Here is a 19021-nt window from a genome sequence, read left to right as displayed (position 1 = left end):
GCTTTATCGTCACGGAGCTGCTGTTTATTGCTGAAGTCAGGGTAGTTTCCAGTGAAAGAAGGGGACTCCCTGTCAGGTTTAGGAGCAGGCCAGAATAATGATGTGGGTCCCGTTGCTGCCCCTGAACATCCCGCTGCTCACTGTGCTGTTTTGTTCAGATCTGCTTTCCAGGGCTTTGCAAAGCCATTTAACGAGCAGCTGACAGTCCCATGTGTCAGTAGTTTCCTCATTTTTCCAGTCCTCTGAGCTGTGCCACAGGCACTTTGCAGGTACCACTTATCATTTTTTCTCTCCCTTATTTAATTTGACATCAATGTTGTTCATCTTTAGAATAGCAAAGTCTTCACCAATAAGCTTCATGATGGTTTCATGTGACTTACAGAACAACCGTATGTAGGAAAAGTAACCTTAGTTTAGAAGTGACTGTCATGTAAAATATTTACCATTTAAGGTTTATTTGTCAATCGAGTCTTAACAATCTGTCTCTAAGTTACTTTCCTCATATTTAATAGTTATTATTATTATTATTATTTTAATTCATGACCCTACAAATCAATTCTCATGAAGATGAATGCCAGTACTGGAGACCCACGTCTGTTTTCCTCAGTGACAAAAGAAAAGCAGCTGCTCATGTTTGTGAGAAGAGGTGGCTGGGAAGGACAGTTGTGTGGCAAATGCATCCATGGGCAAACAGGCAGCAAGGAAGGGGAGACAGATGAAAGCTGTATTAGGTACTGAAGCTGAGGATTAAATAAGCTAATGAAACTGAAGGGTAGAAAATGCTGTTTAAACATGTATTCGTAATGGCTCATAGTTAAGAAAACAGACTTGGATGTTCCTTTCAGGCCGGTTCTTTGTGAAAGCTAGCAACATTAAATTTTGTATTTGTGTTGGTTAGGTGCCATACTTGTGCCTGAACTTTTATCAGATAAGTGAGGTGAGCCACCCGTGTTATCCTAGCTATCCAGGGAATCAAGAAGCTACTGCCTGTGATCCCACATAGCAGATCTGAAGGATGGCACAGTGCAGTGTTATGCCTGGAAAGTTGGGCAGGACACCCTTCTTGCACCAACCACCCTCTGCAGCCGCACACCCCACAGACCAACAAAAGCCAAAGCTCAGTTTGCCTTTGTTTGAAAGGTTGTTGGTAGATGCATCTCCATGTCCCCTTACTGAGTCAGTGTGTCAGAAAACATGGACTTCCCAAACAGTCTCTTTCATGCTGCCAGCAACTTGTTCCAATTTTCCTAATTATGTGAAGGCAGTTTTTCCCCACTCTGGTCTTTTAAGGAATATTCTTCAGGAATGTTTTAATTTCTCTCTTTTAAGCAGAATTTTATTTTAAATTGTTCACAATACAAACGGTTGTCTCCATATATACATACATGCTAGCTATGAAACTACAGCTCAGGGAAGGGAATCTCAGAAGGTTTGTCTTGTACTGTTTTCCGTTTGTTTTCCCCCCACCCCTGTGGAGACTGATGAAAGATAAGTTTTGTACTTTAGGTTCCCCCAGTACTGCCCTTTGTCATATTGGTCCTTTCTTCCCATCCTGTGAAACACCTCAACCTTTGCACTTTGTTTTTTTACTTCAGTCTTTTGTATATTAGCAAAAAAAAAAAAAAAAAAAACAACAACCCAAACAAATTAAAAACTCTCATAACTATTAAAACCAAAACTATAGGTCACCCACAACAGAGGCTGTCTCTCTATTGGCTTTAGCATGCACTGGATAACAAGTTCCCGGTGAAGAGAGGAGCTGAAATTTGCTTAAGCCTCTGTCTTCTCTGCCTACATACATGAAGACAGAGGCTTCAGATTTCTCCAGCAAAAAGAAGCCACTGAAGTAGAGTGAAGGCAATTTTTCATTTCCCATGTGCTCTGCATCACAGAGAGAGGCTGCTGCAGCGTTGTGTACTAGATGCTTTTCTGTTAACTCAGAAAAAGGAACTTTCAATAACTCCCTCCAGAACACTGTAATATTAGCCGATTAAATGCAAAAGGAGCAGAGGTTTAAAAAACTTTTTAATTTCTGTTTTATCTGCATTCCAAAACAATTCAAATATGCTCCATTTACTGTAAAAAAAAAGAGGCAAGTGTTTCAGAAATTTAATGCCAAGTTTAACGTGTTTCACTATACAGCACAACCTTGCCAATTTGATGGCATAAAGTTTTTTAAAAAACACACTCCCTCCACAATTCTTTATTAACTTTTCATGCCAGAAATGTGCACTTTAGCTACGTTAGATTCTGGACGGTCCATTAATCCATCCAGCAGAAGTAACAACTGGACAGAAGTCAGGTAAACTCTACGCTTTCTCATAGTGACGAACAGCAACCACATCACCAAAGGTGAGAGTCTGCAAGTCCAAGGAAAAGACAGACATGTTAGATGCTGGACCATTTTCTATAACAACACACATTCCAAAGTCCATGCTAAAGCAAGGTTGGTTCATGTTATGAAATTTAAAGAAAAACAAGTAGGTCTTGATTATTGCTGTTTGAAATGAACAAGATGCAAAACCCCAAAGTTATGGAGCCCATAATAAACATAACTTCCTTCTTTCAGACCCAAGAAGCATATAATGCTCATGTACAAGGCAACTAAAGTGAGACTAGAAATGACAGTTTAATTTTTCTAATTTTATGAAAGTATTTTCTTAAATACAGCATTTTAAAAATAACTGTTAAAACTGTGTTTTCCCAAAGCTGATTGCATTGCAAAATGTGCAAAGTCCAAGTCCTCTGTACCCATATTCTATACTATAACATTATGCATAGACATATACTTTAGGAGAACCTTGTCTTAAAATAAATGTATTCTGTACAGTTACATAGCTAGAAGTACCAAATATTTTAATTAACTGCAGTTGTGCAGAACAGTAACTACAGTGTGTGAGCTTTGGAGATATTTCCTGAAGTGGAACAGGGCATCTCACGATGTTCAAATTCCAAAGTAAAAGGTTTTCTATATATGTGTGTTGCTGTTCCCAAAAACAAAGCATGCATTTTCCCTTGAATCGCTTTGTTACATTGTGTTGCACTGACCGTGTACTTCAAGGTTTTAATTATTTGGAAGCCTCCACCCATAAACATACTCTCTGAAGTACTTAGAAAACAAGCTCACTTGTTTTCTCCAGCAGCCAAGTCACATAAATTAGTATAGCTGGAGAAGTTTTATTTTTTAAAGTTACATCTCTGTCCCAAAAACAAGCATGAGAAGGGCCACCCTAGACATCACATATAATAACTTACACCATCTGTTCACCCCATACTCCTGTTCCTGAAAAGTCAGGAAAATAATTTAAAACAAGACTTTTCTTCACACAATTGCCGTTTATTGTAGTTTTTAACAAGATAGGAGGAATAAACCCTTTATTATTAAATATGAAAATGCTATTACCTCCTGCTGTATTGTAATTTTATTTTCCTATGGAAATACCTATTCTGTGTAACTAAATATTATTTATGCTTGCATATATAAAACAAGTTTTTAAAGCAATCTAAATTAGCACTGGCAGCAGATCATTGCCTATATAATCAAGAACTTTGTATCTTTTCAAGCTTACCAGGACTTTCTTTATTTTGCTTGGATATTTAGACAAATTCTAGAAAGAAGATATACACTCTGGGAATCCACAAGCTGGGCTCCCTAAAACTACTAGCAATTCTTTAGCTGTCAGGAAAACAAGATACAAAACAAATATTTGAAGAATCTCTGCTAGCTTTCCCCACCAATTAGTTTAAGGGTTTGTGCATAAATAACATGGTTGATAAAGCCTGAGATAAATGTGAGGAGTATTAGCAGTGTATGTGAATGCTCAGTGAGCTTTATACTTACCATTACCATTTTGCCATCCTTTATTTCTCTCACAAAGTTTGTCTCTTTGCCGTCCCACTTCTGTACGTGCACTAGCTTGTCTCCATCCAGGGTCACAACTGACTGTGAGATACCAAGAAACACAAAGACATGCATTTATTTGGGGTATTTGGGATTCTGCTCACACATTCAGCATGCACTATTCTATTGAATTCTCTTCAATAGATGGATGTGGATCTGGAATGATAAAGTAGTCCCCGCCATTTTAAAGCCAAGTCCATGAATCATCCTTATTTTAAGTATGAACTCCATACAATACTTGTTTGTGTCAGAGGATTAAAAAAGTAGTCTCCTTTGAGTTCTAGCTTTACAAGAACCACTGTTTCAGATATGCTTTGGGGTAACATTTATGTTAAGCCCCTAAAGATGCAGGGAAGAAGGCAATTCCCCATTTCGTCTGGAAACAAAGTTATGCCAAATGATATTTAGCTTGAAAGAAGCTGGTAGCTAACACAATTCTTTGGCACTGGAAGGCAGATATGGGGCTTTAGACAAGACATGGTGTAAGTGTGCAAATAAGATGCAATCTCATCTTTGTTTTTATTTTCCCCCTGTCCTTCACAGTGCTACAACTGGCAGTAGCAGAAGTTACCTTTTTTTTCCCTTTGACCCTACCAAAGATTATAGCCGTGGGGATGGGGTGGAAGAGGAGTAAAAAAGACACCATTACAGCCCAAGAGTTCACTTACTTTGCAGTTTCTGTCATCGGGGCTAATTTCGTCAAATTCCTCTCCAAGTTTAAAGCAGATTTCTGTGTTTTTGAAAGTGCTTTGAGTCTTGATCACTACTTTGTCCCCCTCGCTGCTGATGATCACAGTGGGTTTAGTCACATTCCCCACCTGTCGTGTTGCAAACCCCACTCCTGGACCGTCAAGGGAAAAAAGAAACCCATTAGACATTCGGGTTTTTACATCCTTTTCCCTACACATTGAGGTACAGAAATCTCTTCTCCCGCTCTACAGCTTTAAGCTGTCAGAGTGAAATGCTACTTTCTGCTTCGCTTATGCCCTTATACCTAAAGTATCCATAGGTACTGTCCCTAGAGAGATGTAGCTCCGTGTCCTCTCTTACCTCCGAGGACCGTGACACGGAACCCGAGCAAGCCCAAGCAGCGCCGCGGAACGGGTGACAATCGCTTCTGCGATTCCTCATCATTCCAGCATAACGATTTCTCGTTTGTTTATTTCCAGTTTATCTACAGGCAGCATTTCATTTATACGCTTTCCCTAACCCGGGGGCATCTCCCAGAGCCTCTCCCCAGCAGGACGGCTCTCAGACAAACACACCCCGGCTCCCCCGGCTGAATGACCCCCATCAAATTAACTCTATTGATAGAGACACAGCCGCCCAAACCTCCCCCACTACCGCGAATGCTTTTCCTACACCTCTGGTGGTGGTGGGGGGTGCTTTTTCTTTTTTTATTTTTTTTAAGGGGGGTGCAAAATTCCGGTCCCCTAAGCGTGCCGCTGCCGCCCGGCCGTACCTACCCAGAGCCTTCATATACTCGTCGAAGTTCTGGCTGTCCACCAGCTTCCAGGTGGCACAGAAAGCCTCGACCATGGCGGCCGGCTGCGGGTGCAAAGGCCGGTGCCGTGGGGTGACGGGGAGCGCCGCTGCCGCCGCGCCGCGCCCGCATTTAAAGCCGGCGCCCGGCAGGAGGTCGGGAGGCGGGGGGCAGCCGCGGTCCGCCCCCGCCAGCCTGGACGGCAGCGGCGGGACGGCGCCTCCCCGCCCCGCCGGGGGAGGGCGCTCCCCGCCCACGCCGCCGGGGAAGGGGCACGGGGGGCCCGCGGCCAGGACCGGGGCGCAGAGCGGGACATTGAGGGGGGAAGGGAGACGGCAGCCTCCGGCACGGCACGGCACGGCACGGCACGGCACGGCACGGCACGGCACGGCACGGCGGCGTGTGCGGCACCTCTGCTCACCTGAGCCACCCCCGGGGCTCCCAGCGGCCGCCCGCGTTGTTAAAGTAACACGGGCAAGAAAAGAAGTGGGCACCAAACGTGAAATTCTCCATTGAATAAAAATACGGGATAGCTACTGCAGAACACCTTATCTGGAAGCTTTTTGGTGAAGATTTTCAAGCCCGGTTTGGTATTGGCCAAGTACAGATCCCTTTCCCCCACCATCACATGGCATCTACAGGGATGCTGTCTGAAATTGGCATTTGCTGTTGCTGGAAACAGCATCTCGCCTCCACAATCAGCAGCAGCATTTGGAAACTAAGAATGAAGAAAGAAGGAAAAGAGCTTAAAACTGTTTCATCTAATACTTTTTTTTTTTTTTTTTTTTTTTTCTGCTAGAGGGGGAATGTCTTCCTTCTTCTAGTTGTTCTTTAAAATTTATCAACGCCGCAACACAGTCATCTCGAGTTTTTGGGAGAGCAGCATATCTTCTCAGGACAAGCCTTGCAGTCGGCTTTTCCAGACCTACAGCTTGGATCAATTCCAAAGTTGTGAATCTAGCTCTTCAGCTCTTGCAACAAAACTCAGGGACTAATTGAAAGAGATTCACAATGATTTAGGAACAAAACCTCAACAATTTTCTACCTGGTCCACCCATGTGAAATATAATTATTAATATTTTCCTAATATTTTAAAATTTGGTTTTGACTGCCATTTGCGTTTCTCTCTTGTAATATGGCACATTCTTTATGTGTAGGGCAAATGATGCTTCTGATGAGATTTTAATTTATAATCCTAAATCCTTTTACCACAGAACACAATTTTCATTAGTCTTGATAACCTAAAGGTATGAAGTAGCACATCTATTTCTATTTAACCTTCCATTCACATACTTTGAAGCACAGAGAGATGCAAAGTGTCCTCCTGCAGCTGCTCAGTTTATGTCTGACCTGCACTTCTGTGACTTTTCAGCTGGTACTCAGAATGCCAAGGACAGTAAGAGCAACACTTCAAATAACAGACCACTAATTGTTGTTCATGAGTCTGAAAGTCAAGTCTCTTTTTTGTCTAAGTTCAATAATGCTGGTGTCTCAAAAGTTTGCACAGAGTACCAGCCTTGCTCGTGTGTCTTACATGGATGTCCACTAACCTAATGTCTGTAGTCAGTCAAACTCTCTATAATGAATAAGGAATATGCTCTGTGATTGGCACAGCCATGGCATGGGGCAGACGAGGTTGATGTTGTACATGAGTATCATCTGTTACTCCAGTTAAATCTGTGAATTGTGTTTCCCCAATACAGTAACTTTATCAAATATTTAGTAGGCTTCACCATCCGTAGCCAAACTCTGTAGCCACAGTCTCACGGAGCTTCATTGCTGGCACCCAGGCAGCTGACGTGCGAGTACATGCAAAATGACCTCGCCACTCACGTACTTCATCTAAGATGCATCATATTAGATCCTAAATTATTTTACCAATATCATCAAGAACTGGCAGTCTCTCCCCTCCCAGTACAGACAAGATGGAGTTATCTGCTCACGTAGATTCTGTTTGCAGAAGCCCTGGAGCCTCTGCTGATCCTTCTGGTGCAAATATGTGCACAGAGCCCTGGGAAAGCTCCTTGCTCTCTATGAGCACTGGGGCTTGTTGTGTAGAACCAGCCTCACGGACTCTGTGTGATATAAAACTCCTGAAGACGATTCAGTGTCAGTGCTGGTAGCTGGCCTCCTCAAGGACACTTCTGTCTTGCCCCTGCTTCCAGACAGCTCTGCAACCTGGCCCTTGGGAGGCAGTCACTTCAGGATCCTTCATAATTTAAGCAATCATACCTACACTGATGGCTCAGTCCTACCAGGATTTCTCAACACACTTAGCTAAGACAAGTACCTAGTCATAAGAAAAATATATTCTTTAACACTTTGCACCATGCTTCAGATGTAAAACAGGGTCTGCTAAAATGTTCACATTCCTTCTGCTGCTTAGATAGCTTGCCAGTCACACCAGGTTTTATGATGGTGAGATCCCACCTGCCTGTGTTAGTGGTGATTTGGGAGCAGGATAAATCAACAGTAGGAAATGTTACATTATTGACACCTTGTTGGGTGAAAAGCCAGAGCCAAAAATGTTTTCCACGGCATCTTATGCTCTGTATTTGCTTGTGGATCCTTATGTGAGAATTGTGTGAATGTCAACAGCTAGTACAACTCATCCTGATCAATACGAATGCTTTGCTATGGCTGGAATGGTGATAGCAGTGTGAAATATACTGACCTGATGTGCGTTTTAGGTTGCTGCACAAGAAATCAGCTTGGAGTTTCTTTTACGCTGCCGGCAGAGTTCGAGGGTTTTAACAGACTGTGTACTCCCCTGTAAAAAGCCTGTGTGACAGAAGATGTCCCTGGAGATTCCTTTCTGAACGCCCAGGAACTCGTTCTCATTTACACTACACTCTTTACACCCCCTGAGCAGTGTAAGTAGGCACATTTGCATTCTCTGTGCAAGGCTTGCTTGGAAGATGAAAATGATGTGGCAAGACATCCCTGTGTAATAAGTAATCCTTGCTTCCAAAGGCCATCCAGGGTGAACTTGGGACTGCTCTAACCTTCGGCCTTTGAGCACAGGACACAAAAACTGCTTTTGGCTACCTTTCCCGCCTGTTATATCCCTGCTTCGTGTGCCCTCAGGCGTTCAGACAATGAGGCTCTCAGCCTAATTCTGCCTTCATTAGGTCCTTGGAAAAAAAATTCACTTGTTCAGAACAAAAGAAAAAGGCACCACAGGATGGCCATCAAGCTTCTGTGGTAGAAAAGTCTGACCAAGAGGTTCTCTCCTCTGTGATTCCTCATAACTGATGTCAGAGACTGCTGAGCATCTAATCACTGCAGCCAGTCACTAAGGGCTTAGTACTCTGGTTATGGAAATGTAGCGAAACTGGTGCAGCCGAAGTCTGAAGTCAGGTTTATCTGTCCTTCTGCTGTGTCCCTGTGTGGATCTAACACAGGAGGGGCACTCTTGCTACACCAATTCAATTAAGCCTATCCTTTCACCATCCTTGCAGTACAATAGCCAGGAATAACATAGTATTCTGTAGAGTTTGATCAGCAGTTAAGGGGATACTACCTTATAGGACCTTCAGATAATTTTGTGATGACCACATTATTCAAACATTTCTGTGTTTGGAGCAATGAAGACCCTGGAACTGCAGAGCATCTTGTACTCGTGTGTGCAACAAAGGGCAGCGGTGACACCAGGGCCTAACTCCCCTGGTATGAACGCAGATATAGGCATTCAAAGGCCTTTTAAGTATTTAATCCCATTGGAAGCCAACATGATTCAGGGTCCTAAGTCACTTAGGCATTTTGGTAATCTCTTAACATTCTCATACATATAGGGGGCTACTTTTGTATTAAGGAATAGAAAATAATGTGTAGCTGAAAGTAAGAGATTTCCTCCATTTATGGACAGGAGACTAGGGCATTCCCAGCACATTTTAACTTTGTTTTAAGCCCAGCTGTGAATCTCTGTGCAACTTTGAACTCAGTGTAACACAGAAATGACCAGATTTTAGTAGCTATTGTGTCAGATGGGATGATGTTGCTTCAGGCCTGAGTGTGATTTGACTTCTGGTGCTGCAGAAAAACCTAATGCCAAACAGGGCAGTAGAACGTTCTTAACTAAAATTATCTCATCTGTCCTTTAACTGTCTTAGAGATTTGCTGATCCCCCTAATAAAAATAAACTATTTTAGTGTTGCTGGTGAGTCGCAGAAAATCACTAGGTTTACTTTATTGACGGGCAGCTCTTTAGAAATCCCTGTTTCAACAAAAGAGATAAATGCCTTATAGAGAAGACATTCAATTGTGCAGCTGCACAAGCCAGTGGTCACGGAATGGCCCCAGGTACAAAGGAGCTGTATGAGTCCAGTCTGGAGCTGCGTAAATGCCGTGGGAAGGGCTTTGCTGGGATTGCGGACCAGATGACAGGCAAGGTGCAAGGTATTGCAGGCAGGAGCAGGGAAGATGCATTTATACTGTATCCCTTCTAAGAGCATGGCATACCTTAAGCAAAATTTAGGATCATGTTCCACAGGCTTTCTGCCATTGTAAAAGCTCAACTAAAATAATGGCAGGACAGGCTAACATTAGAGCACGAGTCATGTTAAGGTCTAATTCTGGTGTCTCTTGCTAATTGGTGAAAATGAACTGGTCTGTGATCATGCATTTCATTCTTGTAGGCTCTCTCTTAGGTTACAAATTGGTGTGACATGAGATTAAGAGAGTCCTGGAAAGTAAATACCCGCTAATGCCTCATTATGAACTATTAGACATTTATTCGGATTGGTTTAAGCTGAGAGGACAGCTGGCCTACAACAGTATAAAGAAGGAAGCAAATACTACTAAATATCTCCAGGGTCTTCTCTGCTGCTTAAAGGCATTTGGGGGGCTTGTTATCTGTTGTCTAATATTACTAAATGTGCCATTTAGAGGACTCAAGTCAGAGGCTCTCCTCGAAGAATTAGCCTGTTCTAAAGCCAGCCATCTTCCTAGATCTCGGTTCTACTTATTGAAGGTGCAGTTATTTTAACTTTGTACCATTAGGCCTTTGGCTATTCTACTATTTGTCTTTGCTTTCTTTTGTGTTTAAGAGTATAAAAACAAAAAACCTCTAAAATGTAACAGAAACGTCTGATGCTAAGTGTCACAATAGCTGTCTACTTATTTTAAAATCAGTCCAAGAAATCAGCTTTCCAGACTTACAATTTCAACATGGCCAAATATAAGGTTGTACACTGAGGAAGAAAGAAATAGAGTCTTATAAATAAGCAACTGACTATTGCATAGGTAATTATGACTCAGAAATTTAGAAGGCATATGAATAAGCTGAACACACTACATTAAAATAATCCTTATGTGCATAAACAGAGAAATAGCACATAGGTTTAAGGAGATTAGGTGATTTGCTTTTGACTTGTTGCAATGGATTCTGGAAGACTTGCATTATTTGGTGTTCAGAGCAGCCCAGTGAGCATATTAGTGGATCAGAAACACAATCTGTATTAAGTTCCAAGGGTTCTGTATTATAACAATGGTAGGGAATTATTTTTATCATAATCCACACACATTTTACAGTATTAAAGGTACAGGTGATCTCTAAATGTCATATTCTCTTTCTGTAGCCCTAGTATATGCCATGGAGGCTGTCTAACACTTAATATTAATAAGTGAGACTATTTGGAATTCAGTATAATCTCTCTCAAGCTAACTCCTTGCAGCATAACAAAAGACAACATTGCAGTCTGCAGGGCTGGATTTCAGAAACTTTTGGAATAGCTCAATGCACCTTTGTTCTGTTTGTCCATACTGAAGCACTCCATTTGCTGTGATAACCTGAAATCACTCTCAATACCAGCTGAGATTTAGACAAAAAGTAAAATCAGTTTTATCTGACCAAATTACTAAGAAAATAACTACTGAATTTGGAAAACAGATGAAAAATAATAATTCAGCTCATTTACTATCTGCATTTGGATATTCCCAAGGTCCTCCTCTGTTCTGCTTAGCTATGGACTGACAGGACAGAGTCACAGCCTGCTGGAACCCAAAGTAATCCCTCAGATGCAGTTGGAGCCACACTCTTCTGGGTTGGTCTCCTCTAAATCAGAACCTCTCACTTGGGGCAAGCTGTTTCCTCTGAAGTTCTAAGCTAGCAGTGGTTACAGACAGTGTTAATGCTGCCCTAATAAATGTCTGAATTCCACAGTCTTGATAAATTATTTAATTAGGTTATCCATTTATGGTCATGTCATTGATGAAAAAATGCCTGACAAATCTGGCAGAGGTGCTTTGGAAATGAAACCTCATGCTGAGTGACCTCAACAGAATTACACGGCTAACTTGGCTCATTCAAGACTGCAACTATATCCCTGCTTCACATATTATTGTATGACCAAGCACTGAGTCATTTCTGAGTTTTCATGAGTCTAAATATGTAAACTTCCTGGAACATAAAATTCTAGAGCAACTTGAAGCATTGCAGGGTTAAGATAGCTCACTACTAGCTTTAAATATAGACTAGTACCAAGACAAACTTGGACTTGTTTGGATACAATCCCAGAGAAACAGAAATAAACTTGTCTCTTCAATCTGCTATACAAAACTCCAATCACTGAAAGTTAATACTAGAGAAATTTATATTAAAAATCAAATGCATATTAGCTGTGAGGAGACTTAACCCCTTGACCAACTTTCAAACTGCCCTACTAGACTTTTCATCCCTGCAAGCTGTAAACTGTGCTAACCACCAAAGCTAATAGACATGATGCAGGAAGTAATTCAGAGAAGTTCTATATCCTGGATTATGCAAGAAATCATGAGACATTCACAATGGGCAAGCCTAAACTGGAGAACTTAAAAGCACATCCCACTTGCTGAGTGTGGGTTTGTACTTTTCCAAATCCAGACTCTACAATGAGAAAAGATGCAAATATGCACAGAAAGGCAAACAGGCATATAGTCCCTGCCTCCACAATCATGGGACTCACTTTCTGGTCGGCACTGTACCAAGTGTCAGTGGGGAAGCATTAATATATCCACTGTTCCTTTAATTCTATACATCCACATGTACGTGTTTAAAAGATTTACTCCTCAGGGTGGCTGTGGTAAACATAACCCAGACTCACTATGTATCACAAAATCCTTAACTAATCTTGTAATAGTTAAGCAAGGCTTCTAATAGCATCTTCCTCCAGACCTTTGAAACTTTCTTGAGCAGGTGATCAGTGCTGCAGCCAGAGCTCAGAACTTCCAGAGTCCAGAGCCAGCGGAGGGTGCAGGAGCAGCCTGACTTGCACCACAGCTGGCTCAGCTGTTCTGCTAAAAGAAGGGCTATTGAGAGGAAACATGGCACAGCTTTCATGCCTTTAGCCCCATCTCATTGTCCTCTCTCTCCCCCACCCTCAAATATACTCCTTCTTACATGTCAGCATTTAATTTTTTCCATTATAAATTTACCTAGAATTTTCCATTCACATCAGCCCATGTCAAAAAAAAAAAAAAAAAATTGAAGTCAAGAGTTCAAAGGCTGTCTGAAAGAACTGCTTGAAAGAAACTTATTTCAGCACTTTCTGATATTGCAACACCATCTCTACTTGCATAATCACATGCTATTTTTTTTTCTAGAGAAGCAGTTCCCTCAGTGCTCAAGACAAAGATTATTCAAGAACTGCCTCAAGGCTCTTTAATGAGTCTGTTGGATATGTAAGATCTCTACCCAGTACTTGCTGGGAGGAATAGCAATGAGTTGTCCTTCAGTCATCTCATTTTACTGAATATAGAGGCAATTAAAGAGATCCACTTCTTATATTGGGTGTTTAAAGCACTAAGAGTTGATGTTTGGCATATGGAAGTATAAGTGAGTGAAACAAGGGTTGAGCCCTGAAAAAAGTGAGTAGATAGATGTGAGCTTTGCATGGAGTTAGATGACAAGTTCATAGCGATGAAGGAATGGGATGGAACTGTCAAGCAGTGAAGTAGAAGACGGGTACAAAACTGGTGGGAGAAACAAGCATGTTCAAAACCTGTAGCTCTCCCATAATGTGTCTATGGTAGTTTTCCTGTTTTTTCACTTAAAGGGCACTTTTCCTCCTAGGTGCACAGGACACCACTGCCCAGCCCCTGCTGTCTGCTGGATGCCAGAGGCGGCCCGAGCGGCTGCGGGGAGAGCCGGTCGCTCTGCTGTGGCTGCTGGGCCACAGGGGTGCTGCTGGGGAATGGGCGGCCTGCAGGAGCGGCAGCTAAACTGGGGAGCAAGAAGTCGTGTTTTCTGTGAATAACTTGCTTATTTAGCTGAGCGGGTGCTGGTATGACCTGTGTGGAAGCCGCCTCTGAGAGGGACCCACCTGCCCCCCGTCTGCTCGTGCAGCCCAGAAGGGGATGGTGGGAGCAAAGGGCAGCACATTTGCACCCGTCTCCCCCAGGCTTTTGGAGCTGCCGGGAGTCATGGTGAAATGAAGAAATAACAGCAGAGTCAATTATATTGTTAAGCATCATTCTTTATTTTATCAACGTTGGGGAACACTGGGGATCATCCTCCATAAGGGCTCCAAAGACTGGATGCTCTTACGTTGCTTATGTTCACATGATTATTACATGTGCCTTACAGTTTTTGAAATTTTTGACATACAGTGCCTATATACTAAGAAATAATTGATGATTTTAGTTATAATTGTTTAGTTTCTTACCTACAATACATCTATTAATTATTAGTTAAATATAAACTAAGCACTCTGGTTCTAAATAATGTATCACTTAATCTTCTGTCTCCCTCTTGTCATCTAAAACTTGAAAAATATCCCCTCGTTTTGCAGGTGGTCGGAAAGCATTTATCATGTCAACTGGTTAATGACGGGTACGTCTTTTGTAACTTAATCACAGTTAATTCAGCCACTTGGACGATGAGTCGCCGGGGCAGCTCAAGGGGCAGCGTCTGGGCGGGACACGTTGGACGCAGCCGCCGCAGCCGGGGCCTGCAGGGGGCGGGTGTTTGGCCACGGGCTCCCCAGGAGCCCCGTCCTTCCTCCCACCGGCATCGGGCGTTGCTGCGGCTTCCCTTCTTTTTCCCGTTACGGCTGATAGCGAAGGAGGTCCAACCTATACCGCTTCCGAGGCGCTGCGGGCCGAGAGGCGGAGGGTGGCGATCCTGCGAGGAAGGCGCAGGCTCGGGCGCCACCTTGTGTCCGCCGTGGGGGGCGGCTTGACTCCCTGTCGGCCTCGACGGCTGCGGAGCCTTCGGGCGAAAGCTGCTCTTCTCCCCGTAGAAAAAAAGGAGCATTATTAGAATTGGAATTTTGGAATACTGCTAGAGATTAGTAGCAGTTTACATGCTCCTTTTTTGTGTGCCCTGCTGATTTACAAACATGCCCAAGGGATCTGGAAAAAAAATAAAATATGTAGGAAGGTTAAACCATTCCCTTTCAGATGGGCTTTTCTGTACATTGTATGGTAAGTACTGGATTTACAGCATGAGTCGGTGCCCAACAGATTCCCAGCAATAAAGCACTAGTAATGATTGAATACATCCTCACATCAGGTCCCTTTATATTGCAGGTATTTGCTGAATATATGTTTAATCCAGAAAAGCTGAGAGCACCCAGCCTTTGTATCGCCAGCCAGAAAACCATTTTCCATCAAATCTAAGTTGCGGTGGTCTGGTGTTAGGATGTGGCACGGGACAGAGCTCTGGGCCCTCTTGCAATATGGACTGGCCCCCACCAGGCTGAACAGGGAAATGAACCAAAGTCATAATATAGCAGCTCTGAGCATTTATTTCTGATTAATATCCAAAGCAGAACAGCTTAATAGAAGGTGAAACTAAGCTCTTCTTTAAAAAAGAAACTTCAAAATCAGTCATCTATGGCAGTATTGACACCCTAGCCCAAATCGCAGACCCGGTATCTACAGCTACATAGGCTGCAAGCCAGACTTAGACACCTGTTTTATGACAGAATTTACAGGCTGAAAAGGCTTTTGGTGAGCTCACCCCTCAGTCCCAAGCCCGACATCCTTCCTTTGTCCATGCAGTGTGGGTGAGCTTCCACCAAGAGGTCTGGGTTCCATAACCAAGGCGACGTGCTGGCTTGCTGGGCTACCTGCCCGAGGGGGTGAGCAACACAGAGCAGCAGTAAGGAACATCGCATGTCTCCGAACGGCAGCCCTGTGGGGTGGCTTCAGCTGGCAGTGCTTTCCCAAGCTGACATAAGCCATTGGAGTAGTGTTCTCAGTGACACAAGATGTCTCCTGTTTGCCATCACACAACATTGTGAACACACGCAGACACCAAGGTACTGCACCCTTAGCAATACCCTTGGAGTGAACGTCTCAGATTAGCTGCAGACTGTCGACTTCTCACCAGGCCAGCTCACACTCTCTTTGCATTTTCTCTCTAAAGCAGCTGCCTCCCAGCTGGTTTTGAGGTCTCTTAAACTGTGTCCATCCACTTATGTGCACAAACTACCTGGCAGGCTGAGAATCCCACTAGATGGCAGAACAGTTTAAGCCCTTCCTATTTCTACCCAAACCACTTCAGAGCAAGTGCCCTAGAACTCCAGTGCGCTCAGCCTCACTGGCCTGTGCTGTGTGGACCCTGGGGCTCATGTTCGCATTGCTCAGCAAACACAGCCTGTGCCAAAACAGTGGAGAAATCCATGCAGAAATCTCTGTTCAATTCATTTTCATGGGCTTTATCACATGCGGAGCACCAGCAGACAGAATCACAGAATGTCCTGAGTTGAAGGCACCCACAAGGATCATTGAATCCAACTCCTGTCCCTGCATATGACAACTCCACAGTTCAAACCATGTGTCTGAGAGTGTTGTCCAGTCTCTCCTTGAATACTGTCAGGATTGGGCTGTGACTACTTCCCTGGGGAGAAGAAAGGGATATGAACTAGGCCTAAGTAATTTGATAATTCTTGCAGCATTCCTCTTTGTATACATGGTACATAAAGAATATTTGGAATACTGGTGGTAAAGTGTACTTTAAACATCTTCTAACCACCACTCTGTTGTCATTTTTAACTAATGCAAGTGCAATTATATTATTTTGTATGATCACCATTGTTTGAAAATTGCACAACAGTGAAGTGTCCACTGTGGATAAGATCGTAGGTCCATATAACTAAATGTGATATCCTGGATAGTGCAAACATATATTAAGTTTCCACTGACTAGCCTCCTTGCCTCCAACCATTTGTGTTCATGGACTTTCTGAGTTGGGAGAAATTTTCTGTATGATTAGTAACTCATGACTTTAAACTAAAGTTCTATATAATTCACATTGTAGTTAGAATAAAACTAATCTTTGTCTTCAGTGACATCTAGAGCTGGCCTGTATGTTGCTGTACTATCAATGGTTAGAAATTTTCTTTTAAAATATACCACTTTGCAAACTGCTTTGCCACTCATTTCATCCATCCAAGCTCAGCCTATGCAGTATTATACCAGAATTATGGTATATGGCACAGGTGGAGATGGATGTATGAGGAATCATAGCAAATAACCCTACTTTTTAAAAATGCTTAGTTACTTATCTTAATCTCTCTAAATGTGAACATTCTTATAACCATTCAACTGCCTCAAAACCTATTTAGCCCTTTATTGCCTTCCAGATAACAAATTGAACTTTCCTGTTTTATAGCAACAAAAGATGCACCTCAGCATGTTCATCCATCTCTTAAATGAAGCTTCTGATGAAGGGCTGACCCAAAGAAAATTACCTTCTTAATGACATTTGGGAAAGATTGAGGCCAATTTTCTATTTATTTAAAGTACCAAAATTGTTTTATATATGCACAATGAATTTACAAGAGTTTTTCCTGCTTTTCTTTGCCTTATTTTTATTTTTTTAATCTGCAGAGTGGCTAAGAATGAATAATTGCTTAATTATGTTCTGAAATTTGGACACAACAAAGTTAACTTTTTCGCTTGGTACTGAAATGAATGTCTTCATAAAAGCCCAGGATAGTGCTGTAAGCTGATGAAAAGATGCTATTACTTGTGCCTCACTTGCTGGGATGGAAATTGGGATTAATGCATTATAATACCAGATTAGCCTTAATAGAAGTTTGCTGCAGTAATTTGTCAAGGTAATTAAGTATGTACCTAATTTTAGGCACTAAGTAGTTCTGTTGACTTCTGTGAGACTAGTCTGCATTTAAAGTTAAGTATGTTTTAAAATACTCTGCTGATTCAGGGCCATAACTTTGTTGCCCTGTGGATGAGGAGAATGTCAATTACAGTTGAGGGTGGTATGGCCTGGGTAATGGTTGAAACTGGATAAACTGGCTTGGTGAGAAACTGACTATTCAGAGGCACTTCATTTGGTCTTTACAGGCTTAGCCAAAGTTTATTAGGGCTATTACCTATTCTCAATATAGAAGAAAATGAACCAGAGCTTTCCCAGCTTCAGCTGTGATTAAAATAGTAACCCTGCCTAAACCCCAGACTGTTGGACAGCATGGCATAGAGACTTCCAGACAGCTCTAAAGGGACTAGCTAGCTCTTGTCTGGCTGAGTCAAGCATAATACACAATTAATAAATTCTTCTGGGCCAAAGTTTATATGGCACAATGTCTCCCGCATCAATCAGTATTTGTGGTTGTTTATACTGATCAGAAATATGCAGCTGGCTCAGAACTGGAAAGGTTTATTTGACATTATCCAGGGCATAGCTAGAGACATTCCTCTTCCATGTCTGAACTACCTACAAAAGAGCTCTCTCATGCAGCCTAGAATAATAATTGTTTAGGCACAAACTGTACATGCTTGTGGCAAGTAAGTATTTCTGCATCTGTAAATTGGTTAACCTGCATCTAGACAATACACAGGCAAATGAGGACTGCATAATATGTGACCCACGTATTATAGATCAAAAATGTTCATCCTGCTTTTGAGTTGCATTTTAAATCTTCCTGTTAGTCTTACATGTTTTTTCTATTTTTCTGTTAAAATTCTTCTTTCCATGAAGCATTTCCTCAATGAAAGGTTCATGCATCTCAGACGCAAAGTGAGCACCAATTTTCCAGTGCTGAGCACTCTGACTACTTCTAAGCTGTATATCTGTGAGCAGTTAACTAACTCCATGTATGTATATAGCTGTGGAATGGTTTTTATACAAAGTTTAGCATACGAATAATTTGCTGAATTCAGATGGTTCATAATTGGTGTCTTAATAGTAAAATACTTCAAAGCATCTTAGGCTAACTAAAACAATACTTAAAAAGTATCTGTTCCTCTAACCCAAATGTCAGTGTCTGTATTCTGTAAGAGACGAATCTAAATATATCCAGCGCTGCAGCTGTGAAAGGGGAGAATTCAATATAGGCCATGACCCATAAGAGCACTTCAGCATATGCTCCACTTAAAGCATATAAGGAATTTTGTTGCAGTAATACTCAACTACTTGATTTCCATGGGATCATTTTAACTTCTTAAAATTGGATAATTTTATGTCCTGTGATGCTATAAAGGAGGTTGCTATATGAGAATGGGACTGCAACCCAGAACAAGGGTGTGTAGCACAAATGTAGTTAGCTCCCAGGCCCTCTCCACTGCAGTTTTCAACTCTGGCTCTCCAGTGTCAGCTAGTTCAGTCTCTCAGACTTTCCTAAACAACCCATTTTGCTCCAGTGGAGTAAGTTATTTTACCTTTCCAAATCTGAAAGTAATTCTGGGATGTT

At 42.2% G+C, this 19021-nt stretch overlaps 1 protein-coding gene across 1 annotated transcript; it reads right to left on the bottom strand.

The window, feature by feature from the left end:
- Positions 1–2309: 2309 nt before the first annotated feature.
- FABP7 (fatty acid binding protein 7) lies at positions 2310–5440 on the bottom strand (the record flags this gene model as incomplete). Its single annotated transcript, XM_080342930.1, has 4 exons — positions 2310–2360; positions 3842–3943; positions 4570–4742; positions 5368–5440. The coding sequence occupies 4 exons, from the start codon at positions 5438–5440 to the stop codon at positions 2310–2312; spliced, it is 399 nt and encodes a 132-aa protein (XP_080199056.1).
- Positions 5441–19021: the final 13581 nt, after the last annotated feature.

The sequence above is a fragment of the Nesoenas mayeri genome (assembly GCF_963082525.1).
Source record: "Nesoenas mayeri genome assembly, chromosome: 3".
NCBI lineage: Eukaryota > Metazoa > Chordata > Aves > Columbiformes > Columbidae > Nesoenas > Nesoenas mayeri.
Note: the sequence above shows the minus strand (reverse complement) of the source record. Positions and strands in the feature narration are given on the sequence as shown.